Source organism: Typopeltis vanoorti, chromosome 9 (genome assembly GCF_054136105.1).
Source record: "Typopeltis vanoorti isolate ZY-2024b chromosome 9, IOZ_Tvanoo_1.0, whole genome shotgun sequence".
In the NCBI taxonomy this organism is placed as follows: Eukaryota; Metazoa; Arthropoda; class Arachnida; order Uropygi; family Thelyphonidae; genus Typopeltis; species Typopeltis vanoorti.
This window is the reverse complement of record NC_143557.1, coordinates 34337598-34363561: the sequence shown is the minus strand read 5'-3', so window position 1 is coordinate 34363561 and position 25964 is coordinate 34337598. Positions and strand designations below refer to the sequence as shown.

Sequence of the window (25964 nt, the reverse complement as noted above, 5' to 3'; positions counted from 1 at the left end):
CATCTTTACTTAGTTGCAGTATTACTTAGTTGATTTTTATATAGTTCGCTGCACTATCTTGTCCATCAATACTCTATCTTCATCTTTGAACTGCTACTGATCTTGTTTGCCACTTCCTATTGACATTTCTTATAAGTTTATAGACCTCTCTAGTTTTGTGTTCTCCATTGTACAGTTCAATGTCTTTGCAATGGTCCTATTGGTCCTCCAGCCATTTGGCTTTATCAGATCTTGCTGCTTTCTGTATTTCATTGCATTTTTGATGGTATAACTCATATTCTGCCTCTGAATTATCTTTTAAGTTTCAGTTCTCTAGTACCAATTTCAGGGTTTCCTGAGTTATCCATTTCTTGTTGATCTTCTCTCCTTCAGGAATTACTTCCTCTACCACATTTTTTAGTACTGTAGTCAGCCATTCTGCTCATGTATTTATATTTTGTTTTTCACTTGTGGTCTTAAGCTTAGTTTCCAGTATGTCCTGATATACTGTTTTTAACCTGTTTTCATTTAGTTTTGAGATTTCTCTAGCTTTTTGCAACTTTCCTTTGTACTTCTCTTTCAGTTTTAGTCTTATATTCACAATCACTAAGTTGTGGTCCAAATATCAGCTCCTTGAAATGATCTGCACCATTGAACTGATGTTCTCCATTTCTGGTCTATTAATATCAGGTCAATCATATTCCTATGCCTGCCATTGAAGAAACGGCATGTCCATTTATGATAATCTTTTTGTTGGAATTTGGTATTGCAAATCATCAGGTTGTTATCAGTGGCAAATTCCAGAAGCATCTCTCCACATTCATTTCTTTCTCCATATCCAAATTTTCCCATAATCTTTTCCCATCATGTGTTATTTCTGCCAATCTTTGCATTCCAGTCTCCTCCAATGATGAGTATATCCTGCTTCAGCATCTCATCAATTTCTAGTTGTAGACCTCTGTAAAATCTTTCAATGTCTTCATCTGAACTCTCTGCAGTTGGTGCATATACTTGAATGTTCATGATATTAAATGGTTTGGCACTGAATCCTGCAACTATTTTCATTTCACTAACTGGTTTTTATCCTGTCATTGCCTGATGGGCCTTGTTACTTAGCAGGAAACCTATGCCTGATTCATGCATACTTTCATTTCCTGACCAGAGAACTCTTCCGCCATTTGTTTCTCTTGACAGTGTCCATCTCATTTCTGAAATACCCAAGATGTCGCATCTGTATTTCTTTATTTCTTCTTGAAGCAACTGCAATTTTCCAGATGTCCATAGTGTGCAGACATTACATGTACCTATTGATATTCCATCCCTTACAGGCTTGAGTTTGATTTCTTTGTCTTTGTTTTCAGTAGCTGATTTTTTTTATCCAACCCTGATTGCTCAATTGGGGATGTGGACCTTGTTTGAACAGGCAACATCTGAGCCAGCATGAATCTTTTGTCTTGTTCTTTAGCATCAGATTTCAGTCGTATTTTCAAATATCCAACCAGTAAATTTGTACGTAGTGATGACTTGTTTAATTTCTTGAGAGAGAAAGTTTGTTCCAGTACGTACATAATATTCACTATGACTTGAACATATGATGTTCAAGTCATAGCAACAAGAGTACCTACATACTAATCATAAATTACTGGATCATTTTCATCAGCCATCACTGGTGCGAAGTGAGAAACTGACTAATCAAATTTTAGTCTTTGATTAGCCTCACATATAGTTGATATCTGATAAGGTTCAGGGAATGTAAACAAACTCTCCTTCTTAATAAGAGCATTTACATCAAATAATAACAATATATGAATCTAATGATTTTTAACTCATTTAATATACGAATATTTTTCTTCTATCTATTTAGTTTACTCCAAAGCCTGTATTATATAATTGAACAGGCTGCATCGCCTGTATGCAGGCTGTATGTGTGTGCATCCCTGGTCAAGAGGTGATATACAGCAATCCCTCGATTAGTGCGCCTAATGCATTCTTTAAAACAGGCACATTAATCGAAAATGCAGTAATCGAATATAATAACCTATGGGAAAAATTATAATTCGTCCTCAAATTTCTTTTTTGAACCTTAATTTTTTTATAAAAGAATTAAGGTATGTCTCAGGGCCTAGTGAAAGGAAAACCATGAAGCTGAAAGACAATAAAACATATTCAGAATATAAATTTTATTATTCTATTTCTTAACCAAGCTAACATAGTTTGGCTGGCATTTTTTTTTTTTCATACAACCGACGGTATGGCCCTATTGCCTCTTCTACTCTTCTGCAAATTTTACTGCTTCTCTCTTCATCAGGGTCAGCCTCTGAGCATTGCTGCTTAAAAACTTTGATTGCACGAAAAATATTTTCAAATCGTTTTGAAAATATTTTTCAAAACAATTATCTTTCTAATTTAGGAAAAAATCTAAATTTCAAATTTAGATGCACAGTGGGATCTTCCCACTGTGCATCTAAATCTAGCAGGTTGGAATCACTCATTTCTTCAGAATGAGATTTAATTAACTCTTGTACGTTATCATTGAAGGGGAGAAAGAAATGAAGGACGTACGAATTGGTCACCAACACATGAAATCACGTGCTTTATAGATGAAATTTCCCAACTGTTATACAAGCAAAATAGTTATCACTTTAAAAACTACAATGATCATAAAAGAGAAGTTAATTTTCTGACATGTAATAATAAACAACTCATCCCAGAAGACGGATTGATTATCCTATTATTGGAATGGATTCTCCTTTTTGTGACATGCGCAGAAGTGTCGAAAGGTCTTGAATCTGTGGGTGTACTACAGCAGACAACATAAATTTTGGCAGTAAAAATTTGGAACATAGTATACATAGTGTACATGGAAGTAATGTAGTCTGCCATTAAAAATAACTTTGTAAAATGTTTTAAATCAGTAACTAAATCATTTCATTCTGGTGAGTGATTTTTTTAAAATACTTAGCCATAGAAATGTATAGATCGAAAATTTTTAAAATCTGTAACATTTATTTTTAAGATATATATAGGTGCACTAATCGAATTTGGGTATTGAAAAAAAATGAAGCACTAATCTAAAACGCATTAATCGGGGCGCACTAATCGAGGCAAATTACTGTATAGCTATTTGTTGATCATACTAAATTGGGAAGAATGGTAAGGACTTAGGTAATGCAAAATCCCTCTGCATTAACTTGAACAGACTGGATATGACACTGATTTTGTAAGTTTAGGTTGTAAATTGAGGTTCTGGACTGAGAACATTGCAAGCAGAGAGTCCCTTATCTCTCTCTTCTCAGCTTACTAGCAATTATTAACTGAATATGACCCTCTGGAGCAGCATTTCCTAAACTTTATATATATATAGCTGGGAACTTTTTTTCTTTCACTACAAAGTTTGTGGACCATCATGTATACATACCTGTATACATTTAACTATGTAGTTTGCTGAATTAAATAAGTACATTTGTAAGAATACCTCTTTTATTTTTTTATTCATATCAGTTAGACAATAGATACAAACTGAGTATTTTTTAGGTGTGTGTGTGTGTGTGTGCGCATGCGCGTTTTCACACTTGAATAAATAAGTTAAACATTTTTGTCATTTAATTTTTTTTTTTTTTTATCATTTATGGCTTAATTTTCTCTATCAATAGCTCATATGTCACATTTGAATCTTTATATTTTCAAGGACTGGTAGTTTTTTCCTAAAGACCTGTATCAGTCTACAAACCACACTTTGGGAAACACTATCCTAGACGATTCCCAGTATTATTGTTATTTAAATTAAGCAATAATGGTTGAAATATATAATTCTGTGGAACACTGACCACCCTTCCTCTCTTAGATTCATTCAGCACCTTCATGCATCACTTTCTTTATGCATGTCAGTCAGCCACTCTCCTATCTTTGTAGTGTATAATAAACCTTCCATGTGGAATCCTGTCAAATGCCAGATTCCCAAAGTATTGTGTTTGATAATAGATTCTACTGCTGTAATGCTACTGAAGTATGTTATGCTAATTTCGAGATCACCAAGCTCTTCCCATTTTCTACACTTTAAGCAGACATGCACTTCTCAATCTCTCACTGGCAACACATCTAACTGCTGGTTGCGAGTATGCCATAAGCACTGCATACCACAAAATCCCGTATTATGATGTGTAGAATGTAGTCCTTAAATGGTAGTGGAATAGGCAACTTATCAGTAGACTGAATTGTAGCAGCTACAATTATTCAAACAATGCACAGAGAACACTAACAAACTTTACTAAACTATCACATTAAAGTACAAATTCAACAAAGCGCAAACTATCCACAGACTATATGTTCTATCTAGATTTGACTCTCTGTAAATTTAAAGCAAAAACTCTAACAAATTATAACAAAAACTTATCTTTTTTTTCACTACCTCATAACACATCTGGCAGTAACTTTATCCTCTGGCAGATATATATACATATGTGTGTGTGTGTGTGTGTGTGTGCGTGTGCGTGCTTGTGTGTATATATCTATATTGATAAATAACTTTAGCCTACAATTGTGAAATGAATCCTTATATCTACAGTTACTGGATTTATTCATTGCACTTGCAATTGAAATTGGATTTAAGAATTAATATAACATATATATTTGCTGACAAATTATTTAAATGCCCATGCAAAACCAACCTGACCTTGGCAGAAATTTTACTGATGCATAACAAAGGAGTTTATCATGTAAGTTCAAGGATTATTCCGGAGGGAAATTGTATTGATTTCTCAGAGAGAGATAGGCAAGTATTTTCCCATGCTTTTGAGACCAAAGTTTAGTGTGATGACCATTTGATGGTTGATAGAACTATCTCAAGATGTTGTGGCTCCATTCATTATGGGAATTGTTTAGTGACTCTCAGAGAGGGGCAAGTCATGCCATAGGCAAAAGTAATTGTTTTTTTCCACTGATTTTTTGATTACTCAAAGAATTCAGACCTTTATTCAATGAATGAACTATCTAATACTTGACACTGAAATGGAATGGAAAGTCTGAAGGACTGTAGCAGTAAAGTATCCATATATGTGTCTCAAAAAAGAAAATAATTAACGTAGCTTCTTTCTTGGTGTTTTAAATACAGAAATCTGATCCTCCAGGTTTTGGATTGGGCAAGGAGCTTGACAATCCATTCCCAGAACACTACTGCTTGTTAACCAAATGGATACAACTAAAGAAATGACTACTGGATTACGATTTTAGGACATGGAATACAAGAACATTATATAAGAACGAGCACATAGGTATGATAGACTTTGTGATCACTATTGTTGACCTCCCAGGATGAGTCTTGTGACTCCATGGGGATCAAGAAAATAATAATAATGAATTTACTGCTTCCCCCCACACACACACACATAAGGAACTATATTTCTGAAAATGCTGCTTCTGTAAATTCTTTGACGAAATTATTTTCACTGAGTTGATGTTTTTAGTGAAGATGATATGTGAACATTTATGGAAGTTTTTTCACTTGGCTATACTGCTAATTGTATATTGGATTTTATCCTTTATCCAAGTCTTAGCAAACAAGGTTTGCTCCTGAAGTACTTTCAGGACTGGGACAACTTGTTTTAAAGGTGGTATAAGTTCTCATCACTTGCCTTAGTATCTCCCATAGTGCAAAGCATATCTCCTTGTAGACATGTATAATGTTATGCATTAAGGGAAAGGCCACTACCCAGACTGGTTTCGGCTTTTATTGAGGTCTCATCATACAAGACCCAGAGGTGGTGATACTAAGGCAGAAGTAATGGAGAAGTCATATTTACCTATACAAGTTTCCTATATTAAAATTCTCTGGATTAGAGATAAGTTTATGGAAATTTTTTCACTTGGCTATGCTACTAATTATATATTGGGTTTTATCCTTTATCCAAGTGTTAACAAACAAAGTTTGCACCTGAAGTACTTTCAGGACTGGGGCAACTCACGGTAAAGGTGGTATAAGTTCTCATCACTTGCCTTAGTATCTTCCCTTCCCTTAATGCATAGCATTATACATGTCCACAAGGAGATGTGCTTTGCATTATGGGTGATACTAAGGCAAGTGATGAGAACTTATACCACCTTTGCCATGAGTTGTCCCAGTCCTGAAAGTACTTCAAATGCAAACTTTGTTTGCTAACACTTGGATAAAGGATAAAACCCAATATATAATTAGTAGCATAGCCAAGTGAAAAAAACTTCCATAAACTCATCTCTAATGCAGACAATTTTAATAATAGGGTATGACACCCTTTGGCAACTCATATAGGTAATATGACTTCTCCATTACTTCCAGCTTAGTATCACCACCGCTGGGTCAGTCTCCCACTGACGAGACCTCTAGGTCGAAACTGGTTGAATACCTGAGTGGTGGATAGCAATGCTGTATCCAATGAAGCTCTAACTGAGGCTCGGCTGTTGCTGTTACCCAGGTAGAGGGGTAATGAATGGCAATGCTGTAGCCCATGAGGCACGGCTGTTGCTGTTACCCCTCAGATGAAATATGAGCAGTTCTGCTCGGTGGTGGGGTGAGCCTGCCATTGGGTAGAGCCAAATGCTGAAAGTTCTTCTCAGTGACAGGGTGAGCCTGTTACTGAGGGGAACAATGCTGAGTTTTGATCCTTTGGGTTGCTCATTGTTGGGGGATCTCATGAGTTTTTGGAGAGGTAACCCCACACTTAATACAGGGAAACTAGTCTGGGTAGTGGCCCTTCCCTTAATGCATAGCATTATACGTGTCCACAAGGAGATATGCTTTGCATTATGGGAGATACTAAGGCAAGTGATGAGAACTTATACCACCTTTACCATGAGTTGCCCCAGTCCTGAAAGTACTTTAGGTGCAAACTTTGTTTGCTAACACTTGGATAAAAGATAAAACCCAATATATAATTAGTATGATTTGTGAAGTTGTTTTACTGAATAAACAGGATACTGGGAATAAAGACTGTACACAATGAAATATGTTTGCCATTATTAGTATTTTTTGCTTCTTATATATTTACTGTTTTCTCAACTTAAACTGCGTTTGAAGTTATGCATATCTTGATTTATTTGCATACTTGCATTAAATGTTTAATTTGTTTTCATAGCTGTCTGTGTTTATAAAGTCCCAGATTGGTGCATTCAGCTTTTAACTTCACTTGATATTTTAATCAGACATACCTTGCAAGCCTATGTTGAATGGTATTTGGATAAAAAATTACAACAGTTGTTGAAGCCACAAAGAATAGTTGAATTGCTGCATCTACTTAGAGGTGAGTGGACATGTCATGCTATTGTCATTTTATTTTCATCGTGAAAATTCATCATAATTTCTTGATATGTATTCACAAGGGGTATAAAACATGACTATGATATTAGTACATAATTAATTTTGTATTATTACTAGCTTTCCCATCAAAACTTCTCATACGGTTTACTCTGTTGTTTTTCATATCACCATTGTTAGATTTACTGTTTAGTTTTCATAGGCAGTACTAACTGTACTATCAATTCAGCTAGATCTTGGTGGTTCTCTGGGTATTTATCCTGTCATCCTGGCAAAAAGAAAAAAGACTTCTTTTGCTAATTTTTCCTCTCCCATTCTCCATTCTATTTAAGTGACCATAAAGTTTTAGATTAGGCTTTTCTCACATATTCTTGAATGCCAGTAATCAAGTTCCTTATTGATAATTTCATTTTTAATATGATTTTATCACTGATGTTACCTTTTAGCCCCATTCATTTTTCTTATAACTAGCAGCTATGGTCTCTAGTCTGATATCAGTTGTATTATTCCTAAACCCAATACTCACATGTTTAGGTTAGGTTAAAATTAGTTTAAAGATTACTCTTGCATTAGTTTAGTGTTCTGGATAATTTTATTCTTATTTCACATAAATTTATTCATGCTCCCTCCCCACCATTTCATCTTTTGTCGATTCTGTATTTATTTCTATATTTGAATCATACTATAGTTAGGCACAATTTTTAGTGAAGATGGGGGGGGGGTGCTTTATTTGTTTTATAGGTTCTCTTTTGAAAACACAATGGATGTGTCCATGTTCCTGCCAATTTTCATAATTTTTATCTATTTATTGCCCATTTTCATGCTGAATTGGTTGGAGTATTTATTCAGTTAAGACATCATCTGCATAAAGTAAAGAGATAAGTTTGATATCTCCAGTTTTCATATCTGTTTAATGCTACTTTCCTTCATAAATTGATCAATGTAAATGAATAACAATGGTGATAGTGTGCATTCTTGCCTTACACCTTACTTTACATCAAACCTTTTTCCTGTACATTCTTTAATTCTAACAGCTGATATACTCCTTAAATATAGGCTATATGTCCCCTGCACACCATACATGTGTACTGTTTTTAACAGATAAATGTCTCTTGGCACCTTATCATATACCTTGTCTAGATCAACAAAACTAAAATATATGAGGGGGGGGGGGCTGAAAAGTTCTGATAAACAACTAGAACAAAAATGACTGGTTTGTGCAACAAGGGAAAGACTTTTTCTCAGAGGGTTGCTTATGTAGCAATGTTGTAACAAGTGTATAATGTTTCATGGGGAATATGTAAAATAATGTGTAAGTTACATGGTTCTACCTCAATTCCTTCATGGTAATTATCACAGCTTCTCAGCACACCCTTGTATGTCCTTGTCATTTTTAGTTCACCTCCACGTGGGGGCACTCTAGGTAATACTAAATGAGCTGGAGCAAGTGTTGGCAGCCAGACCTATCTTAATGATCTCCTGGCTATAGACACATGAAATCACAAGCTATACAATCACTGAATGGTTCTTTTCAGGACCACAAGACAGGAAAGCTGGATTTGAATTTCTGGATTTGCCAACTTGACATTGAAGGAATCAGCTCCTAAAAGTCAATATCTCTCAAAAATCCTTCAAGAAAATGATATAGACATAGCTGTCATTAAAGAGACACACACACACACACAGATAATGAACTACAATTGAAATCTAGAGGAAGAATTGCAGGATATGTGTAAGCTCATGGATGTTCAACTTATGTATGCAAAAATATGGAGAATGCTCACTTAATATCAGCACACATTAATCATAATATACACACTATCATAGCAAGAACTGAAGATTTCACAGTGGTTAACATCTATAAGTCTCCCCTGGTAGAATGGCCACCTGAAGTAATCTCCACATTTCTACATTCTACTATCTACATAGGAGATTTTAACAGCCATCGCACCCTGTGAAAATACAATAATAATGATGGAAATGGTGAAGCATTACCAAACTGGGCTAAGAAAAACAATCTGAGTTTAATATTCGATGCAGAGGACAAAGGAACCTTTAAGGCTGCAACATGAAATAGGGAATACAACCCAGACCTCTGCTTTGTTGGCCAAAATTTGCAAAATGCCACTAAAGACAACAAGACGACTCAATGAAGATTTTCTCCATAGGCCAACATCGCCCAGTATTGGTAGAAGTAGGAATACAAATACCAGTAATACGATCCATTCTACAACCAAGATAGAATTTTAGGAAAGTGAATTGGCAGGATTTTTCACAAGAATGGATAAAGTAGTAAGATGGATACCACCTGTGTGTGAACTACAACAGATTCATTGGAGCAGTCATATCAACAGCAAAGAAGTATATTCCAAGGAGTTTCTGAAAGGAATACATACCAGGCTGGAATAAAGATTATGAAGAGCTATATCAAGTCTTTTTTTAGAATCTGATGACTGTGACATAGCTGATGAATTACTTCAGAAACTTGATAATGAGTGCAGAGAAAAATGGATAAAAACTACAAGAGGATTTAGACTTTGAAAAATCAAGTAGAAAAACATGTAGTCTATTAAAGAAGTTAGGTGGAAGTAACCCAATCACTTATAAAGATATTTTGGTGACTCCAGATCAAATTGTCTATTGAATACCTTTATTATTTAAAGCCCCTCAATGTCATCAACACGCATAGGAGGTTAAAAGATTACTCCAAAACTTACAACAAAGTGCAGCTGATAGTTCCCAATTCTCAAGAAAATTTACCACAGATGAAATAACTGTGGCCCTATAGCAGGTGAAAACCAACAAAGCACCAGGCTTTGATGGTATTCAACCTGAATTCTTGGTTAACTGTGAAAAAAAAAAATGTTTGTCAATGCCTAACAAAATTCTTTTCTCATATTTTAAAGACAGGAAACCTTCCAAGAGCCTTTAAGAGAACTAAAATAATAGCCAAAATATTAAACCCAACAAGCTGCCTCGAGATCAAGCAGAGAGCTATTGCCCAATTGCGCTCCTCGTTTGCTGTTATAAGCTCCTCAAAAGACTTCTCCTTAACAGAATTTGACCAAAAATATGTGAAGTTATCCTATTCAGTAAGTAGGCTTTATGGCTCAACGTTAACTGTAGAAAAAAAACTGTGTTAGTTGACCTTACTGCCACGTACAACACAGTATGGAAAGAGGGAGTTGCCATACCATTCCGGTCTATTGCACGACTTATTGGCAACATACTTTCTGACAGGTTCTTTCATGTGATACTGGGAAACAAAATGGGTAAACAGAGAAAGCTGAACAATGATCTCCCGCAGGGCTCAGTATTAGCACCATCTTATTCAGATGTATATAGGTTGAATGACAACTAGATCAAGAAAATTTGCTTATGCTGATAATACAGCCATCGCCATCCAGCATAAGAACATCAAAGTAATTGAAGATATTCTCACCAATGACTCTAGAACCATTGGGGAATACTTTTAGAAATGGAGACTAACACCAAATCTCAATAAGACTGAAGTTAACTCTTTCCACCTAAACACCAAATTGCCAAATTGGAAATTTTAGTTCAACTTCAACAGCACAATGCTATGACACCAATCTTCTTCTTCTTCTACGCGTTATTCCCGCTTCCTATGCAGGGTCCGCGTGTTACTTTAGATGCGACTTCTTGTTAGTACTACTCCCAACCGACCCGTCGCCTGGTCTGCCACTGGGAATGCTATGACACCAATATTTCCCTAAATATCTGGGTGTTACCCTGGATAGAACACTATCATTCAAAAGACATCTGGAGAATATCTGTTTAAAGATCAGAACCTGTAATAATATCATACAACAACTGTGTGGTTCTACATGGGGCTCTTCTTCTGCTACAGAGTGATGCTCCATGTTGGGCTTGGTCTGCTCTGCAGCAGATTATTGTTCACCAGTATGACTAAACAGTCCTCATATCAAGAAAATCGACACAAAAATAAATGCAGCAATGAGGACAATAACAGGCTATGTCAAATCCATTCCTCTCTACTGGCTTCCAATCTTGAGCAACATTTCATCACCAAATTTGCACTGTCGTAAAAGAGTATAGAAAAATAAATAGTAACTTCCTGTTACCAATACATGATGACTTCCCATGTTTAAGTATAAATCATCTTAAATCTCGAGCTTCCACTAATATTGACTGAAGAACTTGTAAATAGCGATTTCAATGTTAATTCGAAATGACTAGAAACTTAGATGGAAAAATTGCCACCAGACTTAAATGAATATATCCTTCCTAACCAAAATCCAAACGGAATTGAACTTCCATGTCACTTATGGAAAAGCTTAAATAGGTGATGTGAAAGCTCAGTGGTATCTGTGCAGACAGTTTACATATGTGGGGAAGATCACCTACACCTTAATGTGACTGTGGGGCCACAAATCAAACCATCCAGCACATTGTGGAGAACTGCAGTCTAAGAGCTTACCCTGAGGAACTTTTGTGAGGCAGATCCTACAGATCTTGAATGGCTAGCTGAACTAGATTTAAAATTTTAGTGACTTTTTTTTATCTGAATTTTACATCTTTATTAGTTATTTGTACATATTTACTACCTGTCTCATTTATCTTGTTTACACAAATATGTATTATATATTTTGATGTCATGTGTCCTTTTTATTACATCATATGCTAAATAAAATAAAATAAATATCACAACTTCTCAGCACACCCTTTTAGATCCTTGTCATATTCCAATGATTTTTCAACTTTGTCATAAAATAAAAACCTGCTCCATGTGATAAAAAACCGTAATTAGCCTATAAAAAGGTTTTTTGTGTGATTCCCACTAAGGAGTGTTTTATTATTTTTAAAATATTATAAATATTATATATGTCAATGTAATCCCATATCTTCAACGTAAATATCATACGTTGAAGATATGGAAAAGAGTAATTGAAGGAAGGATACAGCTGGAAACGAAAATTGGCGAGGAGCTGTTTGGATTTATGCAAAGAAGAGGGACAACGGATGCAATATTTGATCTCAGGTGACTGATGGAGAAATATAGGGAGCTGCATATGGTGTTTATAGACCTGGAAAAGGAGTACGACAGAGTGGCCAGGCAGGAGGTATGGAGGTGTATGAGGAAGAAGGGGGTGTCGGAGAAGTACATGAGGTTGGTGAAGGAGATGTATGAGGGAGCGAAAACTCAGGTCAGATCTAGTGTCGACATGACAGAGGGGTTTCCCATTGTTGTCGGGCTCAACCAGGGATCAGCTCTGAGCCCCTACCTCTTTGACCTGCTCATGGATGTACTAGTGGAGGATGTTAGGAGGGAGGCGCCATGGAGCATGATGTTTGCCGACGATATTGTTCTTTGTGAATCATCCCGAGAGAAGCTTGAAAAGACCCTGGAAGAGTGGAGAAAGGTATTGGAGGAGAGAGGCATGAGAATTAACCGGGTGAAGACCGAATATATGTCAGCGGGGAGTGCTGAGGATATAGTTATACGACTCCAGGGTGAAAGGTTAACTTCAGGGAAGAAATTCAAGTACCTCAGGTCGGTCGTCGAGAGGAATGGAGACCTGGATGAGGAAATACAGCACCAAATAAAATGCGGCTGGATGAACTGGAGGAAGATGAGCGGGGTCCTGTGTGATAAGAGTTGTAAGATGAAAGGAAAGCTGTATAAGTGATGAGGCCAGCGATGCTTCATGGCACGGAGACGTGGCCTATAACAAAGGCACAGGAGAGGAAGATGGAGGTCACAGAGATGCGGATGTTGAGTTGGATGAGTGGTGTGACGAAGGACAGGATAAGGAATGACTACATCAGTGGGACAGTCGAGGCGGGACCGATCAGTAAGAAGGTACGAGAAAGCAGGCTGAAATGGTTCGGTCATGTAGAGAGGAAGAGTGAGGAGTGAAGTGCATGGAAGGAGGAAAAGAGGCAGGCCCAAGCTCAGGTGGAGGGATAATGTGGCAGAGGATCTTAGGGAGAAACGGTAGAGTCGGGAAGAAGCCCAGGACTCTAAGCTAAAGACCAAGCATGAAACTTTCCAAGTCACTTCAAGCCTTCACTAAGTAGTATAGTGATCTCACATTGGCCGATGAAATTCTTCTATCTAAAGACAACCACAAACATTCGTTCAGAAGATTCTAACCGCAGCTTGTTGACTAGAGGATGGCTTCATTAACTATATGGCCAATTTGGCTTGGCTAGTTTGTTCTTCCTCAAGTTTGTCTTCTCTGATTTAGTCACTTATTAAGCTTGCATATATCTTATCTTGAATGCTCAGGAAGTTCCTTTGTAATTCACGCTTTCCATTTTATTTCTTTTTATAGATTAGTACCATGGAGCTATGCCCTAGCCATCTGGAATGCAGTCTTCTGACTTGGCAATTATATATTTGGTTTAATCTTTACCCAAGTGTAAGCAAACAAAGTTTGCACCTGAAGTATTTTCAGGACTAGGGCAACTCTTGGTAAAGGTAGTATAAGTTCTCATCACTTGCCTTAGTATCTCCCATAATGCAAAGCACATCTCACAGACATGTATAATGCTATGCATTAAGGGAAGGGCCACTACCCAGACAGGTTCAACCCTTATTGAGGTCTCATTAGTGGGAGCCAGACCCAGAGGTGGTGATACTAAGGTGGAAGTAATGGAGAAGTCATATTTACCTATACCAATTGCCAAAAGGTGTCACACCTTATTATTAAAATTCTCTGGATTAGAAGTAAGTTGATGGAAGTTTTTTCACTTGGTTATGCTACCAATTATATATTTGGTTTAATCTTTTATCCAAGTATAAGCAAACAAAGTTTGCACCTGAAGTATTTTCAGGACTGGGACAACTTGTGGTAAAAGTGTTATAAGTTCTCATCACTTGCCTTAGTATCGCTCATAATGCAAAGTATATCTCCTTGCAGACATGTATAATGCTATGCATTAAGGGAAGGGCCGCTACCTAGACCAGTTTCGACCTTTATTGAGGTCTCATCAGTGGGGGCCAGATCCATAGGTGGTGATACTAAGGTGGAAGTAATGGAGAAGTTATATTTACCTATACCAGTTTGCCAAAGAGTGTCACACCATATTATTAAATTCTCTGGATTAGAGATAAGTTCATGGAAGTTTTTTTACTTGACTATGCTAGCAATTATATATTTGGTTTAATCCTATATCCAAGTGTAAGCAAGGATTAAACCAAAAGCAGCACACTAAAGAACACTTATTTTTAGAGGTACCTGTGGCATAGTATACTTATTAAAAGATTCCGTATTTTGATTTTTTACATAATACAGAACGCAGTCTGGCAGGACTTTCTAGCAACAATGCTAACAAACTTCGTTTTGAAGTGGCGACTTCATTATTTAAAAGCAAATTACCTCCATACAACTTATCAAATGCTGAAATCAAAGGGCTAACTTCTTTATGGAGAGATAATAACATATCTATTTCTAAGGTTGATAAAGGAAAAGCTATCGTAATCATGAATAAGACTGACTATGCGATAAAAGTATCTAGCCTTTTAGAAGACACCTCTACCTACCAAAAGATCATGCATAATCCTACAAATTCACAAATTAAACAATTAAATAAATTACTTTATGAGGTTATCAGTTGGGACCAAAATTACATGGATAAATTACGCACCTACTTTGGAAGAACTCCCCATCTATATGGACTCCCAAAAACCCATAAAGAAGGCTATCCAGTGCGACCTATCATGAATTGCATTGATTCTCCAACCTATTGAATTGCAAAAGTCTTGTCACATTCTTTAATTGCTCTCACTGGACATTCCAGATCCTACATAAAAAATTCAACAGATTTTCTTGAAAAAATCAAGGATATAAAAATCAAAGAGTCTGAGTTGCTAGTCAGTTTCAACATTGTTTCTCTGTTTACCAATATTCCATTAGCCGACACAGTCAAATTATTATATGAAGATTACTTTCCAGATATCACAAAGATTTTCGAATTTGTTATCCATTCAGGTTATTTCAGCTGGAAAAACAAAATCTACAAACAAGTTGAAAGTACTGTCATGGGTAGCCCTCTGTCTCCAACTTTGGCAAACTACTTTTTGAAACAATTCGAAGATACTGTGTTTTCATCTATTCATCCTCAACCATCTCTTTGGTATCGTTATGTCGATGATGTTTTTGCTATTTGGTCACATACTGAAGATGAGCTTTCCACTTTTCTACAACAGATAAATAGTCTTCACCCACGTATTCAATTCACCAGGGAAAAAGAAAATTCTGGTACTTTACCATTTTTGGACATCCTCCTTACTGGTACTTCTTCTGTTACCTTATCTACAAGCATCTTTCGAAAGCCCACATTTACTGGCAGATACATTCATAAAAAGTCTACTCACCACACATCTCAAAAATTTGGCATTCTTAAATCTCTAATTAATAGAGCACATAAAGTTTGCTTTTCTCCAGTAATCTTATAAGAACTTTCCATCATTAAAATGTTAATTGAATCGAATAATTACAACCCCAATCAAATTCAACAGATAATTGAATCTTATGTTCCAATACCTAAGGTTTTGAAAGTTTATTTTTCACTTGGTTAGACTATAATAAATTTAGTTTAATCCTTTATCGAAGTGTGAGCAAACAAAGTTTGCACCTGAAAATATCTTCAGGACTGGGGGTAAGGTAGTACAACACCATGAAACTATTAGCAAAGATGGACCTAGCTAACATCACTCCTATCTCAGTATCTCCCACAATGCAAAACACGTCTCCTTGCGGATATGTATAATGTATAATAAGGGAAGGGCCACTTCCCAGACTAGTTTCGACCCTTATTGAGGTCTCTTCAGTGGGAGCCAGGCCCAGAAGTGGAGATACCAGGCAGAAGCAATGGCGAGGTCATCTTTACCTATAGGAGTTGCCGAAAGGTGTGCCACCTTTTTATTAAATTACTCTAGATTTAGAGAAAGATGTTGAAAGTTTATTTTTCACTTGGTTAGACTATAATAAAGTTAGTTTAATCCTTTATCCAAGTGTGAACAAAAAAAGGGCCTGGCCTGGCTCCCACTGAAGAGACCTGAATAAAGGTCAAAACTAGTCTGGGTAATGACCCTTCCCTGAATGCATAACATTATACATATCCACAAGGAGATGTGTTTTGCATTGTGGGAGATACCGAGATAGGAGTGATGTTAGCTTAGTCCACCTTTGCTAAGAGTTGCCTGGTGTTGTATTACCTTACCCCAGTCCTGAAGATATTTTCAGGTGCAAACTTTGTTTGTTCACAAATGATTGTCTCTCTCTCTCGAAGATCTGGGAGACTTTTATTTTATGTAATCAATAAAAAAAACTAATTATCTTAAATATTAATTAATTGTTATTTTTTATAATTTCCTAGCACGTGGCAACAATTGTATTTTAATAGGTGGTCCACCGAATGTTCGTCACTTGTATTCCATTCCTATAACTGTTTGTTTGACACTGAAGATGTACTATTAGCTTTAGATTAGTATGAAATATCTGCACCTTATTAATTAAAAAGTTATTACTTTAGTAATTATGAAAAGAACACGTAAGACCAAAGAAGACTTGTAATACTTAGAGAAATGTAGCAGAATTTAAGTGTGACAAAGGCTTAAAGGTGTATAGTATGACAAAAGTCACACTATACACCTTTTAAAACACTTTTTTCTTTACTTCAGCTCAAATCCACTACCACGTTCTTCAGTCCTTATTGCTGGATGCCTGCACACATTCTCTTATGTATCCTTCCCTGAGCCTCTGGTTTCTCTTTGTATTTCGAAGCTGTTGCTAAACAAAATTTTCTGCAGACACCTAACTGAAAATGCATTCTTGTGCAGACCCATCAGGCATGTACTCTTGTCCATCAAAATCACTCCGTAAAGATGTGATTTTGATGGACAAGAGTCCATCAAAATCACATTATAGTTCACATTATAAAGTTCACACTATATAAGTCCTATTATATTTAGCAAGCAGTATATCTACTGCTTGCTAAATATAATGGAGTGCTTTGTTTATAGGAAAACGACCTATACTGAATCCAACCTGCACACTCCTGGCTCATCTTAAAATCAGTTATTTAAAAATAAAAGTTCCAGTTCTGTTTCAGAGTATGGATTTTTCCCTGAAATTTCTGCTTTCAGACAGCTTATGGCTGTTTTTTGCTACAGATAAAAGCTTTTAACTTCATAAATTCTGTTGGATATAAAAGAGACTTTTTATGTCCTACTTATCTGAATTATTCAGTTCTGGAAATGTATCTTCCAGGGTTATACAGAATATTATGTAAGTAATACATAACTTAAGTTTACTTTATTACTAGTTTCATATCAATAATTTTCTTCAAAATGAATCTGTTACCTGTCAGATTTCTAATTTTCAATCTTATATTTTGGTCTTCTAAGATACATCTAACTGCATCAATCAAATCTAAATCTTAGTCTTCTTTGAGTGGTTTTCTTGCCATCCTAACATTAAATATCTGTTTTGTTACTTCTTCCTTTCCTTCTGTTTAAGTGGTTAAAACCCATTACATCAGCATTGCTCATAATTCAAGGGATAAAAATCATGTGCTAATTGAAAAGAATAAGATTGCTGAAGGATGGAGAGAGATGGTGCTTTCATGAGATTTCAAAAATAGAAAATAGTACAACATAATAAGAAGTACAGTAATGGAAGAAATTGCTGTAAGAGTGAATTTAAATATTGCAATAGAAATAGTATCTTATGTTAATGTTAAAGAGTCAAAATCCATATAGAAATGATAATATAGTGGTGAAAGTGCTTAAGATGACTAACAAAATTGCTGCTGATAAATTGCAAGTGATCTGTAATAATGTGCTATAGAGAGAGAGAAAGACAGAAAAGATACCCAGACAGTGAAAAGAAACATTGATATTCATAATTCCAAAGATAGGCTGTCTTACTAAATGTGAAAATTGGAGATGAATTAGTTTACTCTTATCATCTGCAATATATATATATATATATATATATATTTGTTTATTTATTTTTTGTAAAATTTTGATAAATGGGATTAAAAGTAAAATAGAAAAGACATTAAAGCAGTTTGTTTTAAAACAGGCGAAAGTACAGTGTACATGACATTTTTTACTTTAAGGAATATAAAAGAACACAAAGAATTTAGAATCTCCATATACCTAAACTTTATTGATTTTGCCAAAGCTTTTGACAATATTGATAGAGAAATGTTATGGATAAGCATTAGATGCCATATGGAATCCCTACAAGATTTGAATAATAATGACCTACAAGATATGAATGAAGTAAAAGCTGCATTATTGCGCAGCATATAACATCAGAATGGTTTGAAATAAAGAGCAATGCAAGACAGGATTACATTAACTGGATTATACAGCATTACATACATTTAGCAAGCCATTACCATTTCTTGAATTCATTCACACTACCTGCACTCACAACCTTTGGAGGTTGTGAGTGCAGGTAGTGTGAATGAATTCAAGATGTAGAAAGCAGCCTCATCAGTAAATATTAATTATTTTATACATGCAAATATATAAATGCTGCATATGATCATTGGGAATGAAAACCAGAAAGTTTGAATCTTGCACATAGTGCATATGTAATCTCAATATATGTACATGTTTTTGCATTATTTAGTGGGATGTTTTCAGTCGATGGCTGCACCTGTAAATTGATTTCTGTGGATTCTGCACAAATGATTCTTGAATCAGTTTCCCATCCTCATGCTGACATGATTGGGTCTTGTCTGCCAAAGGACACTTCCAGTTCCTTACGCCTACTTATGTATCACTGCTTAACTTAGTGTTGTCATTTGGTATTTTGTTTAAAAAATGATGTATCTGAAGGTCTGATTTGATCACATTGAATCATTCTGAGCTGCCTCTTGAGGTATTATCATTTTCAGTGTCCTCATGTTAATTTATGTATAGTCACCTGAAATCTCAGAGAAAGAAACAAAATTGTTGTGCTTTTACTCTCTGATCTGCTTTATTGTAGATGAATAAAAGAAAAAAAAAACAACTAGATTTCATTCCATTCAGAAATTTTGGGTTACTTTCCATGGGTTACTCACAACCTTTGGAGGTTGTGAGTAACCCATGGAAGTTGAGAACTTCCATAGGTACCCCCATTCCTCTTTCCAACCTGCATAAAACAAAAAATTCCATCTTCTAGTATCCTGTGACTCTTTCAGAAGTTTATAGGTCTTAACATATCACCGATCTTTCTTCTTTTTTCTGTTGTATGAAGTCCACAAATTCTCAATCTGTCCTCATAATCTACATTCTACAGCCCTGATATCATCTTTAACAATCTCCTTTGCGCTCTGCTGTCTGCATCATCTCAGAAATCAGGAGACCTGATCTGCATACATTAGTCCAAGTGAAGTTATATCAAAGCCTTGCAAAGAGGTAAAATGACTTCCTTATCCTTGCATGTTATCATTTATTTCAGCATTGCAGTTATCCTCTGAGTTTACATTCTTTGCTTTTTTGGACCCTGAATCTCAATAGCTGCTAAACCTCCAAGATCCCCAGCATAATCCTAGTAATATAATACATCATTGGATATCTCATCACACCAAAATGTAACTTTACATTTATTAGCATTAAACTGACAGCCATTTTCACATGTCCACAGTTCCAGCATGTTCATATAATTTTGTAAATGCAGTATATCAGTTGCATTCTTGATTATCCTTCATATTATTATTATTATTATTATGTGGCACCTCCAAGGAGTCCAGTGACTCATTGAGGGAGGGCACCCACTCTACAACTCTCTGTCTCCACCACTCAGTCCACCAACTACAGTGAACAGCATCATCTACACCAATGCCATCTACTGTGCCACACCACCACTAGTATTTTCACAGACAATCACAAACATCTATGCCCACAGCAGGATTTGAACCCTCAGCCTTTTGGAAGTAGAGTAGATATGCTAACCACTCAGCCAAACAGGCCAGCAAATAGCTGTATTTCTCTTTCAAATCCTTCCAAATGTTGTTAATCCCTGAAGTATATCACTGGTCATCTTAAATCTTACAGACTCCTCACTCCTATACATAACTATTTTGATATCTGTCAGTCAGCCATTCCTCTTATCCACACTAGTAATTTATAATCCAATTCCATCTCTTCCAGCATATACAATAGCCTTCCATGCTGAATCCTGTCATAAGCTTCAGCAAAGTCCAAAAGTATCATAGTGTATTCATTCCCATTGTCTTACTCAAACATGACCTTCCCTTTGTAAATTCATGCTGTTCTTTTCAAAATATAGATTCTCTGTCAACTCATTCCTACATGCATTCTCTCACCAACATTATAATTTTTATCTTCAGTTTAAATTATCAGGCTAAGGCATGGAGAATAACAGTAGCCTAATTACTAAAAGATAAACTTTCTTCCAAAACTGTATTATGGTTTATCATTTAGCACAATATTGAGAGAACTTCTTTTAGATTTATATCTGTTGGTGGTTGAACACCATTTGAAAGAACCTCCTTCATATAAATCCATTGGTTGCCATCTTCCATTCCTTGACTTTCTGTTTTCTTTTCTCTCTGGATTAAAAAAATAAAAAATCTTCCATTGATATATTCACATACCTATTTCACGACTTGCATCGTTTCCTCAAATTCTGCACATGCATGCACAAGACTCAAATATTATCAGATCTTATATCTCTCTCTTCTAAGACACTTTTGACTGTATCAATCCACCTTGATCTTGGTCTTTCTCTGGGTCTTTTTCTTACCATCCTGGCAGAGTTGTTTGGCTAACCTTTCCTCTCCCATTCTGTTTAAGTGACCATACCACCTGAGATTAGTTCTGCAATCACATTCTTCAATGCTGACAATGTTAGATTATTTCCTAGTATCCTCATTTTTAATATGATACTTCCATTAATGCCTCTATTAACTTCCCTAATCTTTCCCTAAACTCACATATTTATGGTCTCCAGTTTTTGATCCCCTATCCCAATGGCTTTAACAGGCTTTTAAGGCCTTCCAAGCATGTTTGGATTTCATAACTGAAATACAAGGATAAAATGGTCAGCCCTATGCCTCTAAATATTCCTGACTGTATCCCTGTGTGTTCACGGGGCCGGTTTGCCTGCTTGCGGGATGAAAAATCCCCAGATAAACTGGCAGAAAAAACCTTGCTGTCCATGCCCAAGACCAGCTAACTTGGCTATGGCTGAGGAAGATCCTTAAGCTCCTCATGTCATCGACGGGAATTGAACCTAGGACACTCCTTCCCCAGGCATATGGTTGCGAAGCGCAAAGCCACTAGGCTAACTGCGTGGACCCAGGTTTTAATAGTGTTTTATTTCTAACCCACCTCTCAGATCCATAAGTTAAAATTGGCTTGAACACTGTCTTATATATAGATATTTTAGTGTTTTGACTAATTTCTCTCCTATTCCACATAAATTTGTTCAGTTGATTTCCTACCATACCAACTTTGCTAATTTGGTTGATAAGAATTTCCATATTTAAAATATGTCTAAATAACTGAAATGCTTTATTTGTTCTATAGGTGCTCCATTCAGAATGCACTTGATATTTTTAATGTTTCTGCATGTTTTCATTGTCTTTGTCTTTTAATTGCTGATTTGCATATCAAATTTACTACAATATTTATTCAATTTAGTCAAGGAATCTTGCAGACTTGTTCTGGATTTATTCAGAAGTATAACATCATCTGTATAAAGTAAAGAACTAAGATTTACATCTTCAGTTTTTATATCGGGTTTAATACCACTTTCCTTCATAATGTTCATCCATATCGATTATGAATAATAGTGGAGATACGGTACACCCCCCCCCTTGTCACATACCTGATTTAACATCAAACCATCAAACTGAAATGAAGGTACTCACCTGTACCTTCATTTCAGTTGCTGACTTACAGCTCAAATATACATGAATTGTTTCATTATGTGGCAAGTTGGAGGAGAGATGATTATAGAAGAATGTCATTGCTAGGTGAAAATGGGAGTAGATATTCCCATGATTTCTCAACTTTTTTGAAGTGAAAATCTTATCCTGACAGCCACTACTGGGCTTGAATCTAGCTTATTCTTTCCCGGCTTTCCTTCCACAATTATTCTTAGCAGGAACACTTGGCAAACAAAATTCCGCTAATTCTCATGTTCAGTTTTATTTCCCTTTTTATTATTATTATTCTTTGACACCTCCAGGGAGTCCAAAGACTCATTGAGGGAGGGCACCTGCTCTACAACTCTGTCTTCACCACTCAATCCACCAACTAACTGCAACTACACTAACGCCATCTACTGCCTGACCACCACCACTGGTATTTCCCAAGATAATCACAAACATCTATGCCCAATGCGGGATTCAAACCCGCACCCTTTTGGCTGGAGAGCTGATACGCTAACCACTCGGCCAGCCTGGCTAGCAATCTTACGGGTACTATGAGAGCTCTGCTCAAATCATTTGGAATTTGATCCTGCGACCAGGCCTTCTGAAATATGCAGTGTTGTCACAGTAAAACTTTTATACCTCCATATTTGAGCATTTCTGCTCGAACATCATCTGCTCTAGCTTCAAGTCCACATTTCAAGTTTTTGATGGATTTTTCTACTTCAAGTATTGATATGTATTCCTGATTGCATCCTGTTGAGTGTTTATTCAGACTACCATGCTGTCACCATTTCATTTATTTAGCAATCTTTCAAAGTGATTACTCCAAATATCTAAAATATCTTTATCTTTAGTCTTCATGTCACCTTTATCAGAAATGATAAAGGTGACATTCCTTTTATCATACTCTTTCGTTCATTTCTAAGGTTTTTCAATAAAATCCAGAATATTTTGCCACTTTCCTGATATTTATTTTGTGTGTGTGTGTGTGTATGTGTTTTCAAAGTCTTCCCATGGCTTTTGTTTAGCTAGTTTTACATAGTACTTCACATTTCTTACATTTTTCATCTGCATTCTCAAAGATCACACACTGACTTATTTTCCATGAACTTTCGATATTATGCTTTCTTCTTCTTTTCCTTGACTGCCTACTTAACCTCCTAAGTCCACCATGTGATTTTTCTATCCTTGCAGACAACTTCACCACATTCCTCGCTGGCTGAATCAGTCAGTTTTCTTCAGAGTTTGTCATGGAATCTTCAAGGTTTAGTTCTTGTTTTTGATCTCTCTCATTTTTTTCTGAATAATGATTGTGTATTTCAGTCTATAGTTTCCATTTGAAAGTGCTGAACTTTGATTCATTTTGAAACTTTCTTACACACTCACTCCTCTTTTCAATATGAAATTCAATTTTATCCTACTCAAAGCTAAATGGCAATCACTTCCAATTTTAAATTCTTTGTTTAATCTTGTGTTCTGAATGTGAGAAACAATTGTTATCAACTATAGCATAGTCAATGAGACATTTATTTCTTGCATTGTCTCTCTCAATGTGATTTTGTTCACATTTTTTTATGTTTGGGACATGGTGTTAGTAATAACTAGTCCATGTCCTGAAGAGAAATCCAGCAGGTGCTGGTAATGATTTCCTACTATGTTGTTTAGACCCCCAGCAAGGACTAACTTTTCCATTTTTGTTGTTTCACCTGCCTTCTCTAATGCCTTGAAAAATTCCTCCACTTTTTTCTTTAATAGAACTATCTGTGAACCATAGGCATAAATAAGTCTCATTGTCCAGTTCTCCATTCTAATATTTGTCTACATCACTCTACTTGACATTGTCTGCCGCTCAGTAAGATTATTATTATTATTATTCAGGCCTCCAGGGAGTCAAAAGACTCATCGTGGGAGGTCCTTCTTAAGAACATAGTCTCTCAAGACTCATCGAGGGGAGGTCCCCCACTAAGAAACACAAAGTCTATCATACCACTCCTTAAATGCATTGACCGTTGTATCGGGCAGTGCATTCCACGCTTCAACCACCCTCCATGCAAAGAAACCACTCCTCACCCTCTTGCTCACAGTTTCCTTTTGTAACTTCCAGGGATGGCCTCTTGTTCACTCCTTCCCACTGTTCAGCCAAGCAAAAGAACTCCCCAGTGTCTACCCTGTAACTACCTCTCAACAGTTTAAAAGTCTCAATCATATCACCTCTCCTTCTTCTATCCACCAAACTCTGCAGTCCACATTCCCTCAGCTGATCCTCATAACCAAAATTGTACAGTCCTAAAACCATCTTTGTCATCCGTCTTTGTACCCTTTCCACAGTTAATTTATCCCCTTCAAATCCTGGGGACCAAATCTGTGAACATATTTATCCTCATTATCTTCATATTTAGTGTTGAATACTATACTGCTTCTTTTTCTGATTGTTATTGCCTGAGTATAACATATTTTATTTGTTGTGTAAAAAGTTCTGTCCAGTAATGTTCTGTTCTCACCTTCTCGTAATGCATTCTGTTAGGTATCTATTTGGGTACTGAACAAATGAGGATGAGCTAGCGATTTGGGATTTAGCCAACTGAATGATATTCTTATTGGAAACCATAATGTAAACTAAATTTTGTAATCTTTAATCTGTACTATTAAGGAGTATTTATGCAGACCTGTTACTATTTCAGTCACCTGCTATTGTATCCCCTCCACCACTTGTGCTTCCTAAGATCCCCAGGTGACTAAATCTCTGCACAAGATAGATGTAGTTGTGTCAAATCCTTATAAACAATGATAAAAACTTCCTTATCTCCCTATTTGTCAACAAATAAGATTTTTTATATGTTTTTTTTTTATCATAGGAACTTTTCAAAGTTTATTTTGAACTTTGAAAAATTCCTTTTGTGCTATTGTGTCTTTTTGCAGTATGCCCTCTGAACTTCTACTCTGTCCGACAAACCCCTAGCCTTGTAAGTTTCAAAATAAAATTCCATTTTGTGCAGAAAGAATGGTGTGCAGTTTGTTGATATATGAAATGAATTTGATGGATGAAATGGCTTATGTAAAACTGACAGATTACACTTCAGCAGATTTAGAGTGTCTGGAGAAGGTGTTGTCAGTGGGAGAGTTGATATGCAAAATCAGGGAATATAGAGCTATTTGGGGGTGGAGAAATAGGTAACAGTATGTGCATGCACCCTTTCAGTGAGTATGTATTTTTGAGTAGTATACATGTAAGAAATAGAAGAGCGAAATTTTTAACACTGGTTAGTTCTACTTTGCCAAAAGTTGTTGGCATTAGTGAGACCTTGTTGACAGAGGAAGATTTGAAGGCTGTATTCTAATGATGACAGAGATATATTACTGATGAAGGCGGAAGAACTGCAAACAGCAAAGATAGAAATTTGGCAGAAAGGCAGATATGGGAGACTGCACATTTCAAACTATCTGATGTAAGATAAGAATCAAAAAGAGATGAAATATATAATAACTAGTTGCTGCTATAGACTGGAAGATCTAGAAGATTCACACACACATCAGCAAATTAGCTCAGTGAATGGAGGATAAGTAATTATTAATATGCAGATTGTAAACTATATGGACATAGGTTGGAAGGAGAAAAGCATGTGGTTGGGGGGGATAGAATTTATGCAATTATATAAGTGCCTGAAACAGCATGTAATGGTGGATACCAAGGGGACTGAAAGTATTGGATCTGGTGATCATGTCAAAAATTTATCCATAACCACACTGGCTTCAATTTGTGAGAGACTGTACATCCTTCACTGGGGAGTGTGGTTAAACATATGAA

The 25964-nt window shown here is 36.1% G+C and overlaps 1 protein-coding gene across 2 annotated transcripts in view; it reads left to right on the top strand.

The window, feature by feature from the left end:
- LOC150102965 (sorting nexin-14-like) overlaps positions 1–25964 on the top strand; it is a 793179-nt gene that overhangs the window by 647764 nt on the left and 119451 nt on the right. For both annotated transcript variants that reach the window (XM_090397844.1, XM_090397845.1), the window contains one exon: positions 7086–7250. In XM_090397844.1, coding sequence (XP_090253970.1) covers positions 7086–7250 — 165 coding nt within the window. The remainder of the gene's footprint in view (positions 1–7085; positions 7251–25964) is intronic.